General features: G+C 36.7%; 1 protein-coding gene across 4 annotated transcripts in view; it reads right to left on the bottom strand.

The window, feature by feature from the left end:
- Window positions 1-20,268, bottom strand: part of LOC137020079 (5-hydroxytryptamine receptor 4-like) — a 139,900-nt gene that overhangs the window by 108,723 nt on the left and 10,909 nt on the right. For all 4 annotated transcript variants that reach the window (XM_067385284.1, XM_067385308.1, XM_067385300.1 and 1 more), the window contains exon 2: window positions 5,765-5,846. In XM_067385284.1, the coding sequence (XP_067241385.1) occupies window positions 5,765-5,846 (82 nt within the window). The remainder of the gene's footprint in view (window positions 1-5,764; window positions 5,847-20,268) is intronic.

Genomic DNA, 20,268 nt, shown 5'->3' on the forward strand with positions numbered 1-20,268 from the left:
CAGTGGTTCAACCTTTATGTTATGAAGGGACGAGAATACTTTCTGTGTGCAGAAATAAAACAACTTTATTCAACAATATCTTCTCTCCCGTCTTTCCGCTACACTGTTTATGTTCAGCGCTTCCAGGTTCCAACAAAATACTATAAATATATATACAACAGTACTTTCTGGTTCTTAAATCTGATTGGCTGAGAGCTGTGCGATATTCCCCTAGTATCAGCACTGGAACAGTTAGTATCACTCTGCTTGTGGTGACTGTCATGTCAAATCTACCATATTTTTTAAAAAAGACTACTGTTCTTGTGTCACGAAATGCAATTTTAAAAAGGGGGGAATGTGGTTATTTACACCTTAAATATGTGACTCATAGTACCTATTTTACTATACGCTTTCCCAGATGTGAGCTCCAGGCCATCAGCGGCCGTTCAGTGCTCAAGTACCCGCAGAGAACAGATTACACTGTTTATGTTCAGCGCTTCCAGGTTCGACATCAGAACGGAAGATATTGTTGAATAAAGTCGTTATTTTTGTTTTGTTTATTCACACAAAAAGTATTCTTATAGCCTCATAACATCTTAATTTGTGTTCCGAAGATGAATGAAGGTCAGAAATTTCATTTTTGGGTGAACTAACCCTTTAATGTTCGCATTAAGGTAGGGCTGCAACAAACGATTATTTTGGTAATCGATTAATCTATCGATTATTAGAACGATTAATCGACTAATCATCGATTATTGCATTGGTTAATCAGTAAGCTTTGTTCAATTATTCTACTTTTGCAATTAGTTAAAATATTGCCACGCAATATCGCGTTCATTATCGATATGAATCGCCGTCGATATTGAACGCGACATTGCGTGGCTTATCAGTGAACTACGGCACTGTCTATTAAATGGCGCTCCATTTGAGAGCAGGTGATGGCGATTTAGCGGTAATCAGGGAACCGGCTTTACTGACGAAATGCGTGTGACAAAAGCATTCGATATATCGCCCAGCCCTAATATATATATATATATATATATATATCAGCGTCACAACCACAAGTATTGTTTGAATCCCGTAGTAAAACTGACAGAATTTAAAAGCTGAGACTTAGTTTTATATCAAAAGTAACCTGATCTGTTGTCTGTGTCCTCTTTGCTCTGCGATGCATCTTTCACTGTGTGAGAAAATGAACGTGTGGCGTGAGAACAGTAAGTTTGAATGAGAGTTGGTGGCCCTGCATGACAGTATTCTGTAGTTATGCTAAACGTTATGTTTGTTATGTTTATGCTATGTTAATCTCCCACATTTCACGGTTTAGACTTCGTTTGCACTATGCACTCCAAAGCGCTGACTTCTTTTATTGGATTGGATCCGGGAGGGCTGCATTACAGTATTGCACTACAACGCCCCACTGGTTACATCATGTTATTGCAGGCCCTTCAAATAGGTAATATGAGATCAAGAGACTATTCGACAACAAAAATATTTGTCGACAATTTTTTGTTGTCGACGTTGTCGATAATGTCGCCTAATCATTTCAGCCCTACCTTAAGGTGTCTCTTATCATAAAAATGAAAATGAAAAGAAAAGAAAAAAAAGAAATATGTTTGTTTTACTCATAATCAACCCCATAGGAAATAAAAAGTGCCCCAGCTATGCTAAAACATTCATTAACATAGATTCAGCTGAATCTTCCTGCATGCTGGAATCTTCCTCTCATGATAACACAGAGGACAGGCTCTAATGATAAAATTATGATCTTTAAACTTAATTCTGCAGTGGTACCATCAATCTTTCTAAATTTATGCCTGCTCTGATTAACATTACCCCACGATGATAGTCTCAAAACATTACATCAAAGAATTCCTCATCTAAGCATGCCACAGGCCCGGAATACCAGCTGCTGTCTTCTTCAGCATTAACCGCAGTCACTTTCAAGACACTCTGAAGAGATTCTTCAAGAAGAGTGGTGATCCAGAAAGCCATACACATTGACAAAGGGATAAGGAGTTCGGCCTTCCCCAGAGAGAAGGACATTCTGCAGATAAGCAACTGAAAGGAGGGGGATATTGCCATGTGGTTTGTTGTGATATAGAGCACAGGGTGGTATCAGCAATGTTTGCTGGTATGAATGAAAATGTTTGGAGAGACAATGCATCCTCCACGATAAAGTGTGACACCGTGAGTGCAGTAATAGTGCAGACTGCAGTGCTGTGTTTTCCTCAATGGGGGATTTGACACCTTTGTTAGACATGCTAGAACGCGAGACTCACAGAGGCTTGGATCGCTGCCGGAGCTGTCTATCTTTACCATACTTTCATTTGTATTGTAAGAATGACATTATACCTGAATGAATCTCCCTTTTTTTCATATTTCACATTCAGCAGTGGAATTTGAGTTGACACTACGAAATAGTGGAGTTGACACTATGGTAAAAAAAACAACTAACAAAATACAAACCTGAATCCAAAAAAGTTGGGACAATGTACAAATTGTGAATAAAAAAGGAATGCAATAATTTACAAATCTCATAAACTTATATTTTATTCACAATAGAATATAGATAACAAATCAAATGTTAAAAGTGAGACATTTTGAAATGCCATGCCAAATATTGGCTCATTTTGGATTTCATGAGCGCTACACATTCCAAAAAAGTTGGGACAGGTAGCAATAAGAGGCCGGAAAAGTTAAATGTACATATAAGGAACAGCTGGAGGACCAATTTGCAACTTATTAGGTCAATTGGCAACATGTTTGGGTATAAAAAGAGCCTCTCAGAGTGGCAGTGTCTCTCAGAAGTCAAGATGGGCAGAGGATCACCAATTCCCCCAATGCTGCGGTGAAAAATAGTGGAGCAATATCAGAAAGGAGTTTCTCAGAGAAAAAATGCAAAGAGTTTGAAGTTATCATCATCTACAGTGCATAATATCATCCAAAGATTCAGAGAATCTGGAACAATCTCTGTGCGTAAGGGTCAAGGCCGGAAAACCATACTGGATGCCCGTGATCTTCAGGCCCTTAGACGGCACTGCATCACATACAGGAATGCTACTGTAAAGGAAATCACAACATGGGCTCAGGAATACTTGTCGGTGAACACAATCCACCGTGCCAAATGTCCAGCCTGCAGTCCAGATCTTTCACCCATAGAAAACATTTGGCACATCATAAAGAGGAAGATGCGACAAAGAAGACTTAAGACAGTTGAGCAACTAGAAGCCTGTATTAGACAAGAATGGGACAACATTCCTATTCCTAAACTTGAGCAACTTGTCTCCTCAGTCCCCAGACGTTTGCAGACTGTTATAAAAAGAAGAGGGGATGCCACACAGTGGTAAACATGGCCTTGTCCCAACTTTTTTGAGATGTGTTGATGCCATGAAATTTAAAATCAACTTATTTTTTCTCAGTTTAAACATTTGATATGTCATCTATGTTGTATTCTGAATAAAATATTGACATTTGAAACTTCCACATAATTGCATTCTGTTTTTATTCACAATTTGTACAGTGTCCCAACTGTTTTGGAATCGGATTTGTACTATAAATATATATACAACAGTACTTTCTGGTTCTCAAATCTGATTGGCTGAGAGCTGTGCGATATTCCCTTAGTATCAGCACTGGAACTGTTTCACTGTTAGTATCACTCCGCTTGTGGCGACTGTCATGTCAAATCTACCATATTTTTTAAAAAGACTACTGTTCTTGTGTCACGAAATGCAATTTTAAAAAGGGGGAAATGTAGTTATTTAGACCTTAAATATGTGACTCATAGTACCTATTTTACTGTTTGTCTAGACGCTTTCCCAGATGAGTTCCAGGCCATCAAGGGCCGTTCAGTGCTCAAGTACCCGCAGAGAGCAGCTTCATCTTGGCCATTCATTTGGTAGTGGTAGTGGTTAAACATGAGATATAATTAATTTGGGGTATATCAAAAGGGCAATCTTTGGTCTTTTTAATCTATTACTTGTTCCAGATCAAAACGATTTGGGTTAAGGGGAAAATTACGTTTCATAACTTAAAGGATTAGTTCACTTTCAAATAAACTTTTCCTGATAATTTACTCACCCCCATGTCATCCAAGATGTTAATGCCTTTCTTCCTTCAGTCGAAAAAAGGTTTTTGATGAAAACATTCCAGGATTATTCTCCTTATAGCGGACTTCAATGGCCTCCAGAAGGTTGAAGGTCAAAATTACAGTTTCAATGCAGTTTCAAAGGGCTTTAAGCAATACCAGACGAGGAATAAGGGTCTTATCTAGTGAAACGATCAGTCATTTTCGAAAAAAAAAAAAAATGTAAATGTATATGCTTTATATAAACAAATGTTCACCTTCCAAGTGTTTCCACCAAAGCCGCATTTCCGTATTCTCCAAAAAGTTTACGCTGTATGTCCTACACCTTTCCTATTCAAGCTGCACTGAAACTGTAATTCTGACCTTCAACCGTCTGGAGGCTATTGAAGTCCGCTATAGGGAGAATAATCCTGGAATGTTTTCATCAAAAACCTTAATTTCTTTTCGACTGAAGAAAGACAGATATGAATGTCTTGGATGACATGGGGGTGAGTAAATTATCAGGAAAAGTTTTTATTTTAAATTGAACTAATCCTTTAAATGCTGTATTTGCTTGTAATTGCTTGTGTTTATTTTCTATTGTCTTTTATAATGGCTATTGTTGTTAATTTAAATACTGTTGTTCAATAAATATTATTTGATATAAATAGTACGCCGTATTTGGTACTGAGAAATTGCCCATTAGTGGTCGTGATATGCAGTGGACTTCAATGAAAGTCACATTAGATGGGTGCAAATACTGTCTTCATGAGTGAATCAGAACAAGGAAGTTGTTTTAGCGCTGTGGGAAATCCCCTTAAAATTTAAAAGGACAAAGACAAACACATAATTTTCCTCAGCAGACATTCCAATTATGGACATCGACCTGAAGAATGAATGAATCATATGCAGGTAATACACTTGTTTAATCAATCTTTCTCTCATAATACTATAATACTCTACATAATACAATAAGCTTCAATGAAGTGACTTAACGTTATATATATCAGCTTTTTGTATCTGTAGAGAAATGTATTATTGTTGCATCTCTTTTATACATTTGTTGGTCAAAAGTCAATAAAAATCAGCTGATTACAAAATAGTGCTTATCAGAACACCTGTAGTCAGCACTTTGAGCATAAACAGCAACATAACAGCACCGTAACATCTCACTTACAGCAGCGGACCTGACAACAACACGAATACCATTGGATGCCGCGCTATGAAGAACACACACTCAGTGCTATTTATAAGTGTCATTACTGTGTTGTTTAGTGGCTTGAGACTCCTGTGATGTTACAGGATACTTAAGGTTTGTAAGTATATACCCGGAAGGGAGAAAGCTAATACCAACATAGAAAGACCATATTTCCTCTGTCCTGCTGAGCAAACAGACCCACAACCTCTGGAGACCTTGAAGTCCCCCTGATACTGAAGTAGCTTCCCCAGAAGTCCCATAGACATTATATTCCTGTAATGTCTGAAGGAACCAGTGCATTTACAGAGATGACATTCAAAAAAGGAGGTCACTGAGGTGAACATATGGTAGTATGTCAATGTTGAGCGAAGCGAGTGAATTCATGCAAAAGGCCTCAGGCGGGGTTAAAACACTTTCATTGATTAATGCATGAACCAAGTCTATTTATAAGCCATCTTGGTACTCAAGGTCAGCTAAAACAGTTAAAGGAAAAAAACAGATAACGGTGGTTGTGCTCTAACCTCTCATTGGTATCTACTTCTTCCATCTCAGGCATCTGGCCAGTGGAACTCAGATTCATGTACCCGTAGATGCGGAGTGGCCCTGCGAAACGAGGAGAAACAAAGGTTACGTGATGGAGCGGTCAGGACACAGCATCTATTTTAACTCATAACCCATCAGTTTATTTTATGCAGGCTGTTGTGATGATTTGCTGTTGTGCTTTCTTTGTGATGACAAAAAAATAGCTGCACAATGAAAGTGGGTCAGCCTAAATTTAAAAGGAAGGAAAGCATACAGCATATCAGTGGATGATGTGTGTTATCTATTAACCCCGGGAACACTGTGAGAGACCGACTGTAACGTGGCAGGAAAAATTTACAACTGTTGTTGAATGTCATGTGTCACAGAAGAGGGTAAAATGACATATGAGCTCAGCAGCCAGTTTATGTGAAAACAAGGAACGTGCTAGTAAAGAAGAAAAAGGATCTCGATATAAACCCCAAACCTTTTAGCCAAACTTATCCATGATTTATCAGCTCTAGTAGATAAGGATGTAAAAAAAATATTTTACAAAGAATGCACTCAAAAACACAAGAGCAAAAAGAAAAATTATAACCACTATTGAAATTTCCATGACTTTTCCAGGCCTGGAAATCCGAACTGAAGAACTGGTATTATATGTATTGTATCTGCGAGGTCATAGACCCTCAGTTTTTATTGGTTTAACATACTCATGTAACAAACACTGCTGATTGCAGGGGCGTGGACACAGATTTAGTGAGTTAACAATAACTTTAGGTCTGTTCTGATTTCACCCCCAGTCCGCCAAACAATAAATGTATGGCTTACATAACACCTTAATGGACATATTTATAATCAGTTCTTTCGAATAACACAATAACTTTATTTGTCGTGCACTTTGATCTTTAAAAATTTGCAACCCTTTTACATTCACAAACAGCTATAGCACACACTTCATGAAAAGTATATTGGAAAAACCATATAAGAAGCACTTTAATTTAATTAAACAATTAAAATGGAATCCAGATTAATTAAAAAAAAGTAAACACAGAACTTGGGAAAAAATAAAACAAATTTCATAGGACACTAAAATGTAGTTTTTGTTAAGGCGAGACACTGCAGGTGAATAGGGTAAAAAAAATAAAAAAATATTAATTATCACCATACTTCCCCAGTGGATTGATTACAATAAGAATTGCAAACATTTTGTATATTACAAGTTTTCTAAAATGTTATGTTTAAATATGCAAATGAGGCATTATTTACTAAAAATGCACTAATTTGCATAAATTTCTAGTACAGAAATCTGAAGTCAAGTTCAGAATTCGTGTTTCATTTTTTTGACGCTTTAGAGTCAAATGTTCTCTCTTTAAAATATGTGTTGTTATTGAAATCCATAAACACAACTAGATAAAGTGCCAAAAAATAAATGCTTAAAGGTGGATTTTGGATGTTTTCTTACCACTAGTCTGAAAAAACACTTTATTAAAAGCCAAAAAGCCCAAAATCTCAAAATTGAAAAAAACAGCATTTTAGCCTGTAGTGTCTCGCCTTGAACTTTTAATAAAATTGTTGTTAAAAATTGTATAAATTTTATGATTTCAATCAATTAGACATACTTTTCGATTACTATAGTAAAAAACTGGTAAATGCTTTTCTTACCTAGAGTTTTTGTCTTGTTTCTAGTTCAAATATCTAACAATTCTTAAATCAAGAAGCATTTTCTAGACAAGTAAAAAATTATTGTCTTGTTTTCAGAAAAAATAAGTCAAATTTAAGTGAGTTTTTGCTTAAAACAAATAAAATAATCTGCCAATGGGGTAAACAAAATAATCTAGTTTGAAACCGAGAAAAAAAAAAAAAAAACGGGTGATATAAATAATAATATAAATATACAATAAATAAAGCTAGTTTTCTTTTTTCCCCTAATCTAACACGAACATTTACGAGGTTAAGAATGAGTGTCAGAAGCTCTTAAGACTTCACTCAAGTTCCAAGGGCACTTATGAGAGGTTTGATTCATTGAGCGCTCCGTGTCAAATGAATTGTCTCCTGTTTTCTTTCACATCTGAAGCAAAGAGATTTGTAACAGCAATAAGTGTCTGGGTTCTGCACATGCACAGACGTATAAATCCATGCTGGCACAATAACAGGAGCTCTGCAGTTGGGAAGCATGCTGACGTTAAGCACACACACAGAGAGAGAGAGAGGGTCTGGTAAAGGTTTACAGTGAAAGTGCTGGACTGGTGGGATTCTCATTAGCTCTGCCCAAGAGGAGAATTCCAGCATGAGGCCACCAACATGGATGTTAGACCTTCAGACAGGACACAATCTTCCCGGCTGGTGCGCAGTCTGTGTTTAACATTCCCCTGAACATACAAACAGCCATATGAGGGGCTCTACTGACACAAATCCCTGGCGTAGGCAGACAGAATGACACCTATTTAAGACAAGAAGTGCAATCATCACTGTCAAGTTTAAATGACCACACATCGACCGCTACACACATAAACAGGATATGAGTTCTGACATAATCTAATAAACATATACAGACAAGAAGAAATGACTAAAGCTAACAGCACCTGAAACAGCTTGCCAAATCCCATTAATTTTAGCACAACACATGACAAACATATGCCAAAGTCATAAAACACAGACACGGTTTGTTCTAACTCAGAGCACCTTTTGATTTTTATTTGCTTGCAAGTGACTTCAAAAGCATTTAAAGTCCCCATGAAATCAGTTTTTTGGCCTGTAAGCTAATGTGCTCTAAAACAATGACAAAAAAATTCACATTTCGAAAATATAGGCATTCAAAACTTACAGTCTCTCACTTCCGGCCAGTATGGATCAATGATTTTGATGACATCATGCACTTCAGCTGATTTTCTGACCAATCAAATGCTCTTTAGAATCTGAAGCGTTCCACCCCCTTTACTATAAATAGAGGCTGCGGCTAAAATTGATCACTTGTTCACACATTTACTATTTTCTAGATAGTGAATGGCACATAGTGGATATAAGGAATGATTCAGACAGCGTAAATACGCTTTCCATTGGGGCGAATGAAGTTGCAAATGAACGAGCGTGCACACAGTCTGCTCCGGTCAAGAAACACGAGAGCACAAAGCGGATCATATGCATGAAAATTATTCCAAAAATATGTTTTTAAAGCGATATGGAGCAGATTATAGGAGAAACGGTTAGAGAGGCTTTACCCAGCTCAATGGCTCTGGCCGAGCTGTCTGTGATTTAAAACGAAACGCTATTGGCTATTTTTAAAAAAGGGGAGGAGCTGTTTGATATGTCCCGCCCTGTCTTCTTGTTTCAGTGGAAATTGCATCAACACACTGAACAATGCTGTGTGTTTTAAAGCACTTCAGTGGGCCTTTAAAATCAGAGTGAATTCAATTAACTGGATGCTTATGAAATCTGAAAGCTACAGAAAGTGTTTGGCCCACAAGGGGCTTTCTAATCTAAAAATGGAAGAGAAAAAAGGCTCCACAGTATTTACACTCTACGCTCCTCTAGAAGCAAATCTTCAAATCAGAAAAACTTATACATCACACAGAACAGTTTAATTAAAATATTCCTCATGTCAACCATATAAATAGCATTAGAGCTTTCACAAAGGACAAGCAGATGATTCATGTACAGGATGTAAGATGTGGATGTGTCATTGCTGCTGTTAAGTGATATTGGACAAAGAATAATATTTCATCTTTTTGCAGTGATCAATGGTTATATCTGTGCTGATATGGAGGATCATTGTGGTGGTAAAACTTTTCTTCTCACTGCCTTTATCCATCTCAAGTTACACTGCAGTTTCAGACATGCTCACAGACCACGGCACATTTAGATATTGTAAGCTGGTGAAAAATGCTAGTTCTAATCTGATTGGCTGAGCACTGGTTGGATCTTTTTAGGGGAATGGAAATGTCTGTCATGCCTTGTTCTATCTATTCCAAAAGATAGCTTTGTGAGAGAAAATGAATCCTTTCTGCTGTAGCTCTCATATCTCATTTGTGCATGCGCAAACTGGGCTTGTCACGATTCACAGCAAGTTTGACGTCAAACATCATTGGTTCTTGAGTGTCTCGTATGTGACAAGTATGAATATATGCAAATGTTATTGGTCTCATATAGGTTTGTAACGATATGAGAGAGAGAGAAAAAGACACAGAAAAAGACAGAACATTCCCTTTTTAGAGACACTTGCTGTAATACCAATATCGTTGAGAGCACCTGCATATTCAACTTTTGTTTTTTACGATTGTCCAATGTTAGATTTAACCTCCCCTAAATGTTTAGATGGTCCATTCAGGTCTATGTTGATGATTCTTGGCCAAAATAACATGCAGAATATATCATATTTTATTCCACACAAGAGATGGCTGGATGATATTCAGTCAATATGAAACATAACCTTTTTACTCATTTTTTCCTCAAGTGAAACAAGAAAAAAATACGTAGGACTTAATTTTATACATCAGGAATTGACAGGTTCATGAAAAGTGGGTGTTAGTAATAGGGAAATGAATGAAGGTTTCATGAAGCCAGTCTAAAAGGAAGGTTATTACATAGGCATAACAAGTCATAATATTTTGTGCTAATAGATTATGAATTATTTTTTGGAATAATGTGCACCAATGCTTATCTTAAAAGGTGCCCTAGAATTAAAAATTGAATTTATATTGGCATAGATGAATAACAAGAGTTCAGTACATGGAAATGACATACAGTGAGTCTCAAACTCCATTGCTTCCTCCTTCTTATATACATCTCATTTGTTTAAAAGATCTCTGAAGAACAGGCGAATCTCAACATAACACAAGACTGTTACGTAACAGTCGGGATCATTAATATATACGCCCCCAATATTTGCATATGCCAGCGCATGTTCAAGGCATTACACAAGGGCAGCCAGTATTAACATCTGGATCTGTGCACAGCTCAATCATCAGACTAGGTAAGCAAGTAAGAACAATAATGAAAAATGGCAGATGGAGCAATAATAACTGACATGATCCATGATATCATGATATTTTTAGTGATATTTGTAAATTGTCTTTTCTAAATGTTTCGTTAGTATGTTGCTAATGTACTGTTAAATGTGGTTAAGGTTACCATCGTTTCTTACTGTATTCACGGAGACAAGAGAGCCATCGCTATTTTCATTATTAAACACTTGCAGTCTGTATAATTCATAAACACAACTTCATCCTTTATAAATCTCTCAACAGTGTGTAATGTTAGCTTTAGCCACAGAGCAAAACCTCAAACTCATTGAGAATCAAATGTAAACATCCAAATAAATACAATACTCACATAATCCGACGCATGCATGCAGTATGCATGACGAACACTTTGTAAAGATCCATTTTGAGGGCTATATTAGCTGTTAAGGCAAGCGTGAGCTCCGGGGGTGGGGAGAGAGAGCATTTAAAGGGGCCGCGTACCCTGAATCGGCTCATTTATAATGATGCCCCAAAATAATTTAAAAAAATTAAAAAATTAAAAATTTAAAAAATTAAATTAAAAATAATTTAAAAAAATCTATGGGGTATTTTGAGCTGAAACTTCACAGACACATTCAGGGGACACCTTAGACTTATATTACATCTTGTAAAAAAACGTTCAATGGCACCTTTAAAAGCAATGTATGCATACATACCGTATGTCAAAGAATACTGGGGAAAAAAATGCATCAAAGTTTCCGCAAAAACTTTCAACATTGATGCACCAAATCAGCATATTAGAATGATTTCTGAAGGATCATGTGACACTTAAGACTGGAGTAATGATGCTGAAAATTCAGCTTTGATCACAGGAATAAATTACATTTTAAAAATATATTCAGATGGAAAACAGATATTTTAAATTGTAATAATATTTCACAATTTTATCAAATGACTGCAGCCTTGGTGAGCATCTTTAAAAAGTATTAAAAAATTTTATTGATCCCAAACTTTTAAACAGTGTGTGTGCAGTTTATAATATGGTAATACTGTAGATGTTTTACACCTAAGACATAATCAGTGTGACGAAACATTCTTTCATGTAGAATAGATCACAGATGCACGACTCCTCTCCAGGTAAACTCAATCTCCTGACTCAAAATTTGAAGGATCTTTTGAATTTCAAGCGTCGACTCAGCCACCCACTGAAAACTGAGATGGCATTTCAAACTTTCCTCCATCTCAATAAAACAGGCCCGGCTGAGTCAGCCCTCTCTAGTGGGGAGACTGAATAAATGCTGGAGAGACCGTCTCCCAGATGTGAGGAGGGTCTCCAGCACCTGAGGTTCTCCCAGTATGCGAGTAATGAATAGAAAAAATGAGTGCAGAGAAAGGTTCTTCTTTCCAAATGAGTCTCATCGTTATGCTCGAGGCTGTGTAACGCTCCGAGGAATTTCAAATTTCATTTAAATGCAAATTTTGGGTTTAATGATGATCTGGGGCATCTACTCTTTTAAACCCCTGCATCTGCCGATTCTCTGGATCATTGTTTTAGGGCCATTAATTTGTCGTTGGTCTGCTATATATTGCTTAGTTTAAAGTGACAGAGCTGAATATTTTCATTTTCACCCTAATACTAACAGAGTTGCAACTGAGTCATGTGTTACTAATTGCTTACAATTTAATGCCAGAATGTCAGTAATAAGCCACAAAATCATTGCACACTTTGTTCACCATTGTCCTTTTAAAGAAAAACGTTCAAACGTTGCCAAGACAAGTGAATTAAATAGCTTGTTTATTTTTTATAGTGTGCGCTGAATAAGAATGAAATGTTTTGTTAAAACATATGGACATGCCTGTTCAGGAATTATTATGTAATTTCTTACTGAAGTCAGTTGATAGTGGTGAGTGCTGTAACGGGAAATAAATGATGGGAGATGAATTTCCCACAATAGCAGGTACAACTTAAACTGCACTCAAAAAACACTCAGCAAGCTGTTGCTCTTTAGAAGAGACACATTAAACCACTCCATGCAGCAACTACTGTGCAGTGACCACTAGTTCTTTGAATGGTAGAAAAAAAAATCGGCAATGATACTACTCAAATATCTTAAATATTATTTCTTTTAGACACTAGTTTGATCAAATTCAGAGCAAAATTGAGAGAGATTTTTTTCTCACGAGAAATAGACCCCAATAATCTCCTAAGCAAGTTTCAGGAGAGATCTTAAAAATGTCACAATCTGTGTTCAGATCAACATACCAAAGTCAGAGATCTCAATATGAACTCATAACATTTGTATTTTATCATTATATATATTATGCAGCATTCAGTATTCTGGGAGGGCTTCCATAAGCTATGATGGGAAGCATAAGATGACTCAGCCACAGAAAATTTGACCTGGATGAATCGAAACACCAATCTGGATTTTAGAAATGTATGTAAATAACTTCAAGTGTGTTAATGGACCCTTCGCTAAGCCACGCCCAAAAACCGCCACAGGCCAATCGTGGTTTAGCAACCGTTACTAGGCGCGGGAGGTCTGTCAAGCTTTCGAGCGAGGGAACATGCCGAAGCGTTGTGCTTATGGATTGTGTTAACCTGATACCCGGTATCCTAAAAGTTTTTCCCTTCCCAACACCTAAAACCCAAGTGGAGGAATGCCGGTGTTCTGAGAATTTGTGCTACCCAGTCAGATTTTGCTACCTCCCATTGAAACAGTAGGTAAAGTTAGCAAAATCTGACAAAATCCGAAAAATGCAAACGTTACCTATCAGATTGTGCTTCCAGCGTGATATTAACATGGTCTATGGCTTTATTAACATCTACACTTACCCCAACCCTGAACCTACCCTTATAATAGTGCATATACAGTAATTTTGTGTTATTTAACATGACAGCAATGATGTAATATTGATGTCCAGTAAAGCCCGGGTAGGACAATCTGACGGGTAGGTTAGCCAGCTAGCTAACTCAGCACATCATTGCTTGGAAATAATGACGGTTCTTTGTTCATAACGCATATATTTGAACATGAAATAAAATGATTAAAGGCAAGACAGAGTTACGTTAGCCTGGCGTGCTAAAAATATAAGCAGGAGAATCTTATCATTGCAAAATGGTCAGGCTAACGTCTTGTTTATTCCACAAGACTTATGGATAAGCTGTTTGATTTATAATTATTAGGTTATTTTCACTAATTTCACTTAACCTGCTGTGGATGAACAAAGCTTTTCCTCAATAAATTGTGTGTTTCCCATTTGAATGGTCAGCATATGAGGCGGCTGCTGCTCGCGCTGGGAGCTTTAGCTTCAATTTTGATCAAAATTATTTTCTAATCGGTTGCTTATTATGTCGTGGATATATCCCTTGAATGCATGCTGCAGTCCCTTTTGTCTTGCTCTCTCAGATATTTCACCTGTTCGCCAAAAATGACCAATTGTCTCCTTGAAAATGTCTGACACCGGTGCATACACACTGTAAATGACTTGCCAGACGCGAAAGCTTGACAGGCAAAAACTCTTCTGATTTAACCTTGAGATTTGAAGTATTAGATAGCTTAGATATTTGCACCACTACAATGACACTAATAATTCTTCGTTTCTGATAGAAATGCAAAATCAATCGGTAGTAATTAATAGAATAACGAGACACAAACCTTTACATTCAATCGTGTTTGGTCCCATTTATTTTTGATCACAGTGCATACTAGGGCTGTGCTCAGAATATCGATACAACGATACATCGTCATGAACTCCTGACGATGCGCGTATCGATACAGCAGCTGCCGTATCGTGTCTGTCTTGCTTTTAAATCTAGCCAATCACGTGACACAATCTCCAAATTATCGATCAATGCGTGCTAACGTTTTAGGACAGGTCGATGGTATATAAATCATGGCCGAACGTTAGCGTTTGTCAATCAAGCCAAACCGTCCATTCAGAAACCAAGAAATTTGAAGGCCGATCTCTCAGGTTGAGGCGCGAGCTGGCTTGACTGACGTTTTCGTGAGGATATAGTTTATGGACTAGTTTATGGTTTTGATTTCGGTAATTACATCTAGAAAGTTAAAAGCAGTGATGGCATATATAATAGAGATATCTGAAAGCAAAACGAAAGTGATATTGGCCTCGTCCAGTGGGGAGGACGCACGAGAGGAGACCTGCACATTTAATTAGTATGTTAATACAGTAACAAATGTATTGCTCATGGTTGGTTCATGTTAATACATTATCTGATGTTTAATTAATGAACCTTATTGTTAAGTGTGTATTGTAAACTCATGTAGCGCATATTTTGTAGACCACGTTAATAAAAATGTATGTTGTTCTAGAACATATTTTTTAGTTGATATCCAAAAAAATCATTTTTACAGATGAAAAAAACAAACAAAAAAAACAGGCAGTATAGACATTATTATGATATTATAGCCGATATAATTAACTAACTTAGTTTTTTTACAAGTCAACTTACTGTTGCAAGTGAAATTAGTCATTGAGCTTTGTTGATATGCTTCAGTGTCACTATAATTGTCAATTCAGTTACTGAGGGAGTGACTTTAAAAGCAAGCTTTTAAAAGAAGCTTTTTTGTGACTTTTTTTATATTTAATTTAAATCATTGTTTTTTTTTAAATGACAAAAACAAAATAGTTTTTTCAGTTATCATGACTGTTATAACACTGGCTATTCAATAAACACATATTACTGTTACTAATCTCTGCTCAAAAGAAATTTAAATTCTAAATTGAACCATATCATGATACGTATCGTATAGTGGCTTTAGTATCGTGATGCGTATCGTATCGTGACATTGTTGGTGATACACAGCCCTAGTGCATACACAAACAAACTTTAAGTCCAAAAGTGCGCACATTTGGAGAAATGCACATTTACCTCAGATTTCATTAGATAGAATATAAGCCGGCCATACGCAGGGTTTCATAATTATCGAGGTCAGAAAATGTTGTTTTCTAGGGGGTACGGGGGCATGCTCCCCCAAGAAAATTTAGATGTCCCTGGTGTACATATGTGCATTTTTAAGACGTTTTCGGCCAATAAATTGGATAACAATAGCTTTAAACCCATGTCAACAAATATTCATGCACAGTTTTGAGGCAGCTTTAATCGCATGTTTGGTAATTTCATGACTTAACTTACAACAGAACACTGATGATCATTGCTCGTAGTTTCTTTTGCGCTTTATTTAAGCTATAATAAAGTAATTATGGAGTGTGCGCCGGCGCATGTGCGCATGCAATTCTTGAGTGCGTGCCAAGAGCACAGTATAACAGCTGATTGGACCGACATGTTCATTTTTCTGAGTTTTACAGACATAGCCTGACAACATCTCATCTGACCGGAGTTCACTGTTGTTCAACTGAAGCTCCCTCGTCGTCACCTAACGTTACCCTTTCCACACTCGTTTGACTTGCGCCTGGTGCTGAGGCGAAATCGGAATGCGCGTCTGAAAAGTGTCCCGTTTGTTGTGGTCATAAAGAGACAGTTCTATATAAACGCAGCGTTTTACTTGGTGATGTATTAAAAAAAGATTTTCATTTTTGGTATTTGATATGCTCTGTTGGTGCTTTGTGGAGTAGCATCACCCGGGAGGGATATTTTTTTATCCCCCCCCGGGATAAAAATAATTCAACAGAGGCAGGGATACATAGACCAGAAGGGGGGAAATCCCCCCCGTCCCCCTCACAAATCGCACCCTGTATATATGTGACCCATGTTAGCAAAATGAGTCAGAATGCGCACGGGCTAATTTCGAGATACAGGCAAAACCAGCAAAAAATATAAATGTTGGTTGAAATTGAGGTTTTCACAAAAATGAGTTCATTAAACCCTCGTCTAGTGATCCCAGTGCTCCAAATAGCAATTAAACATCTATAAGTATCTTTGTTTATATGTTTTCTGAGAGGAGTAGGCTACCTTTCCTTTGACCATGAAAAATGCTGTTTTTCTCTGCTCGCTTCTCGACGACTAGCGAAAAACTGTTGTGGAAAAACATCTGATGTGTAACATTATGTTAGATCCGTGTGATACAGTAAGTCTTAATATATAGGCTGTCTGTTTCATTAATGTTAATCAAACAATTGTGGAATCATGGAAAAAAAGTTGAATATATATACTATAGATATGGGTTTTGACTTAGTTTGTGTCAAATTTGGTGGTATTACCAGGGATTTTAAGATATGGTGATTTTGTTTTTGGAATCTTCAGAAAACTTTAACTCGATTTTTCTTAAAATTGACTTTGCTGACTCTATCAACTTCAAACAGGTGTAGCTCAAGTCTTATTCCAACAAATCACACATAATTTTGAAAGTTTTTTTAACAGAGAATGTAAGAAAAACAATAACTCAATTTTGAAAATGTACTCATTGTGACTCATTTTGCCAGCACGGGTCACATATAATAAAAAAGTATATTAAAAAAAAACTTCTAACAGCAAGGTAATGCAAGCCCATTATGTTCATAGAAAATAAATACAATGCTTTTCACCAACAATAAACAGCCTAGTAGCAGCTATAGCAATCAGATCTCTCTGGCATTGTAGACACTATGCTGAACATTTCAGTGAACAAGGTAATTTTTCCAACCTGTGATTAAAATCAACTTCAACTTGCCCTCCTAGTAAAGTCCTGATAATGCACAAATCCCTCCTTTAAAAGACTTTTATCAGACATGCAGAATGTAGTCTAGGTAAATTAGCCAGTGATTTCACAGGTCTTACTGCTTTCTAAAGAGGCCTGTAAATAGCCGTGACTTGTGCCAAAATCAAGTCATTTCTCTGAGAACAATATAGTCACCATATCTAATTCAATAGTGGATGGTTTTACGATCTTAACACCCCCTGGTATTTTACGACCAATTACCGCCCGTCTGGATTCCTTGATGTATCAAAGGCTGAGAGCAGAGTCCAAGGACTCCCGTACTGTGTAGCGTTTTCTTTGCCGCAAACCACTGTCACCGACCACACACTCTACTGTAGGCCACAAGTTTATCAAAAACACAATCTCTGGCTGTGTTTCAATACGACAGATGACATTCAAGGGCATCAAAGGCATGTTTGAATTGTTCAGACTTGACAGCCTTTTTTGTGCATTATATAGGCACATTTGAAGCATTCAAGCCTAGTAGGCTTCCACTTCGGTCACTGAACAAATTTTAATCTTTTCAAACCCTACTTAGTCAACATTTTTTAGTATAACTGGCATGTTAAAATGCCCAACAATGCTGTTTAGATTGAAGCTGAAACAGCCACTGACTGCAGGGACTGTATGAACATGACAAAATCCAGAGCGATGAAAAACTCAATACGAGACTCTAGTTGACAAATTATTCATCACAGAGGAGATTCATTCTGAAAGCATGTCTTCTCAGTGGGTTTTTACTCTAGATGGACTGTCATTCTGTCCTCAAAATCCCAGCGAAGAGCATTTCAGAAGTAGAAAACATGTTACTTTGCATCTTGGAGTTGCTTTATGGTTCAGTTGGTGAACACAAGAGTGTCCTTGCTGTGATAAACTTACTTTGCATTAACTCAAGGCAAGCTTATTTTGATCTGCATCTACGCTGAACTGAAGTAAATGCTTTCACAGATTATATTCCTCAAACAGACCCCAAAGTAAAAGCCTTAGTAATAAACTAAGTTTAAATCCAGGACAAATGGGATTGTTCCAAAGCTGCAATGACTGCCTTAGGCAGGCAGAGAAAATGAAATGCTGATTTGAAATGAGCATGCTGATTGTCTTGCATCTTAAATTAATAAAGCGGATAAAATGTACCAAAAAACGTAATGCTCTTCCGATGTCCTCTGGCTAAATTATAACCTTGCAAAATGTGAGAATGAATGAGTGTCACATTCCTCCGTGTAGCCAACAAATTTCCTCTGAGAACACACTCATATTACTATTCTGTTAACCAACTGAGGCTGTCCATGAGAGAGAAAGATCTGTTATTTGAGCCACTTATTATTTACACTAAAGTGTAAAAGCAAGATTGAAGCAATGTAATTCATGGAATTTGCTGAAATTAATTTTAGAATGTTTGCAGTCATCATTTGCATACCGCTCTGTCTAGGATTGCTAACTTTTTACCACCCAAATATGTAACAAGAAATGGAATACTGGTGATTTTGGATATATTGTTGCATAAATTAAATGTGGAGGACAATTTAAAACATTTTAAAAATATATATTTTTGAGGGTATATTAATAGCAAGCTTTTTATGCAACCAAAAAAATCACTTTTTGCATAATTTGACAAAATTACAGCTTGACTGGATGAAAATATACTTGAAATGTAACTTGATTTTTCAATATTTTCTTCAAACATTATCTCTCATAATTCATCTCAAGCATGATCTTTACTGACACTGTTGCCTCTCTGGTAAACAAGTGCAATTTAAAACAATATTACTCAGGAAAAACTGATGGTAAAAATAATTTGAAAATATCCAATAATGATTTATTTCATTTTTGCTTAAATTATCAACATTTATTAAAGTTGATTTTTTTTTTATAATGGAATATTTTACTGTAAAGTATCTGAAAAGCTGCTAAAATAAATAGGGGCATGGTAAAGTTTCCAAGACAGTTTCACAGAGAAGAAGAATAAGAAGAAAAAGAAATCTGTTAGTTTTAGTAAAAAATCAACAACTAAATCATGCAAATGTCCACAGTTTAAGAATCAAAACGCAATGTCATGCCTAATATATGACAGTCTGCAACATAAATTAAGATTCATGCAGATCTTACAAAATAGCATAGGTTTGAGAGTTTACAATCCGTATGTGTCCTTATAAAGTTTATGCAATCCTTTATTCTTCTTCACCAATAACTGTAATTATATGAAGGTCTTTTGTCATTTTCTGTCATTTCATTTCAGTTCATGTAGGGATTAATAATAGCGACCATGTTTCTCACTTCTCCAATCTATTGGATAGATGGAAGAGCAGAGATCTCAATTTGCAGGCATTCAAGGTGAGCTCCTGCCATTTTCATACATCAGTGAACGTGAAGAACCACTGACGTCAGTACAGATATTGCTCTAGCCAGCCTGTCTGGACTGAAATGGTAGACTAATCCTAGAGTTGTCAGTGATAGTCAGTGACACTTTCAAATCAGTCCCACTGAAATTAGTATTACTGCAGATGTGTAGCATAAATAGCTTGTGTAGTGGTGCACCAAGATTAAAGGGTTAGTTCACCCAAAAATTACATTTCTGTCATTAAGCGCTCTCATGTCGTTCCAAACCCATAAGACTGTTTGTTCATCTTCGGAACACAAGTTAAGATATTTTTGATGAAATCCAAGAGGTTTTTTTTATCCTCAATAGAAAGCAACAAAATTACCACATTCAAAGTCCAGAAAAGTAGTAAAACCTGGAAGTGCTGCAACGAAAATAGCATGAGAATGACAGGGGAGAGACGATTTTGTTGAATAAAGTTGTTATATTTGTTTTGTTTTGCGCACAAAAAGTATTCTCGTTGCTTCATAACATTAAGGTCGAACCACTGTCATGTTGACTATTTTAAC

Source organism: Chanodichthys erythropterus, chromosome 1, assembly GCF_024489055.1.
Source record: "Chanodichthys erythropterus isolate Z2021 chromosome 1, ASM2448905v1, whole genome shotgun sequence".
Lineage (NCBI taxonomy): Eukaryota > Metazoa > Chordata > Actinopteri > Cypriniformes > Xenocyprididae > Chanodichthys > Chanodichthys erythropterus.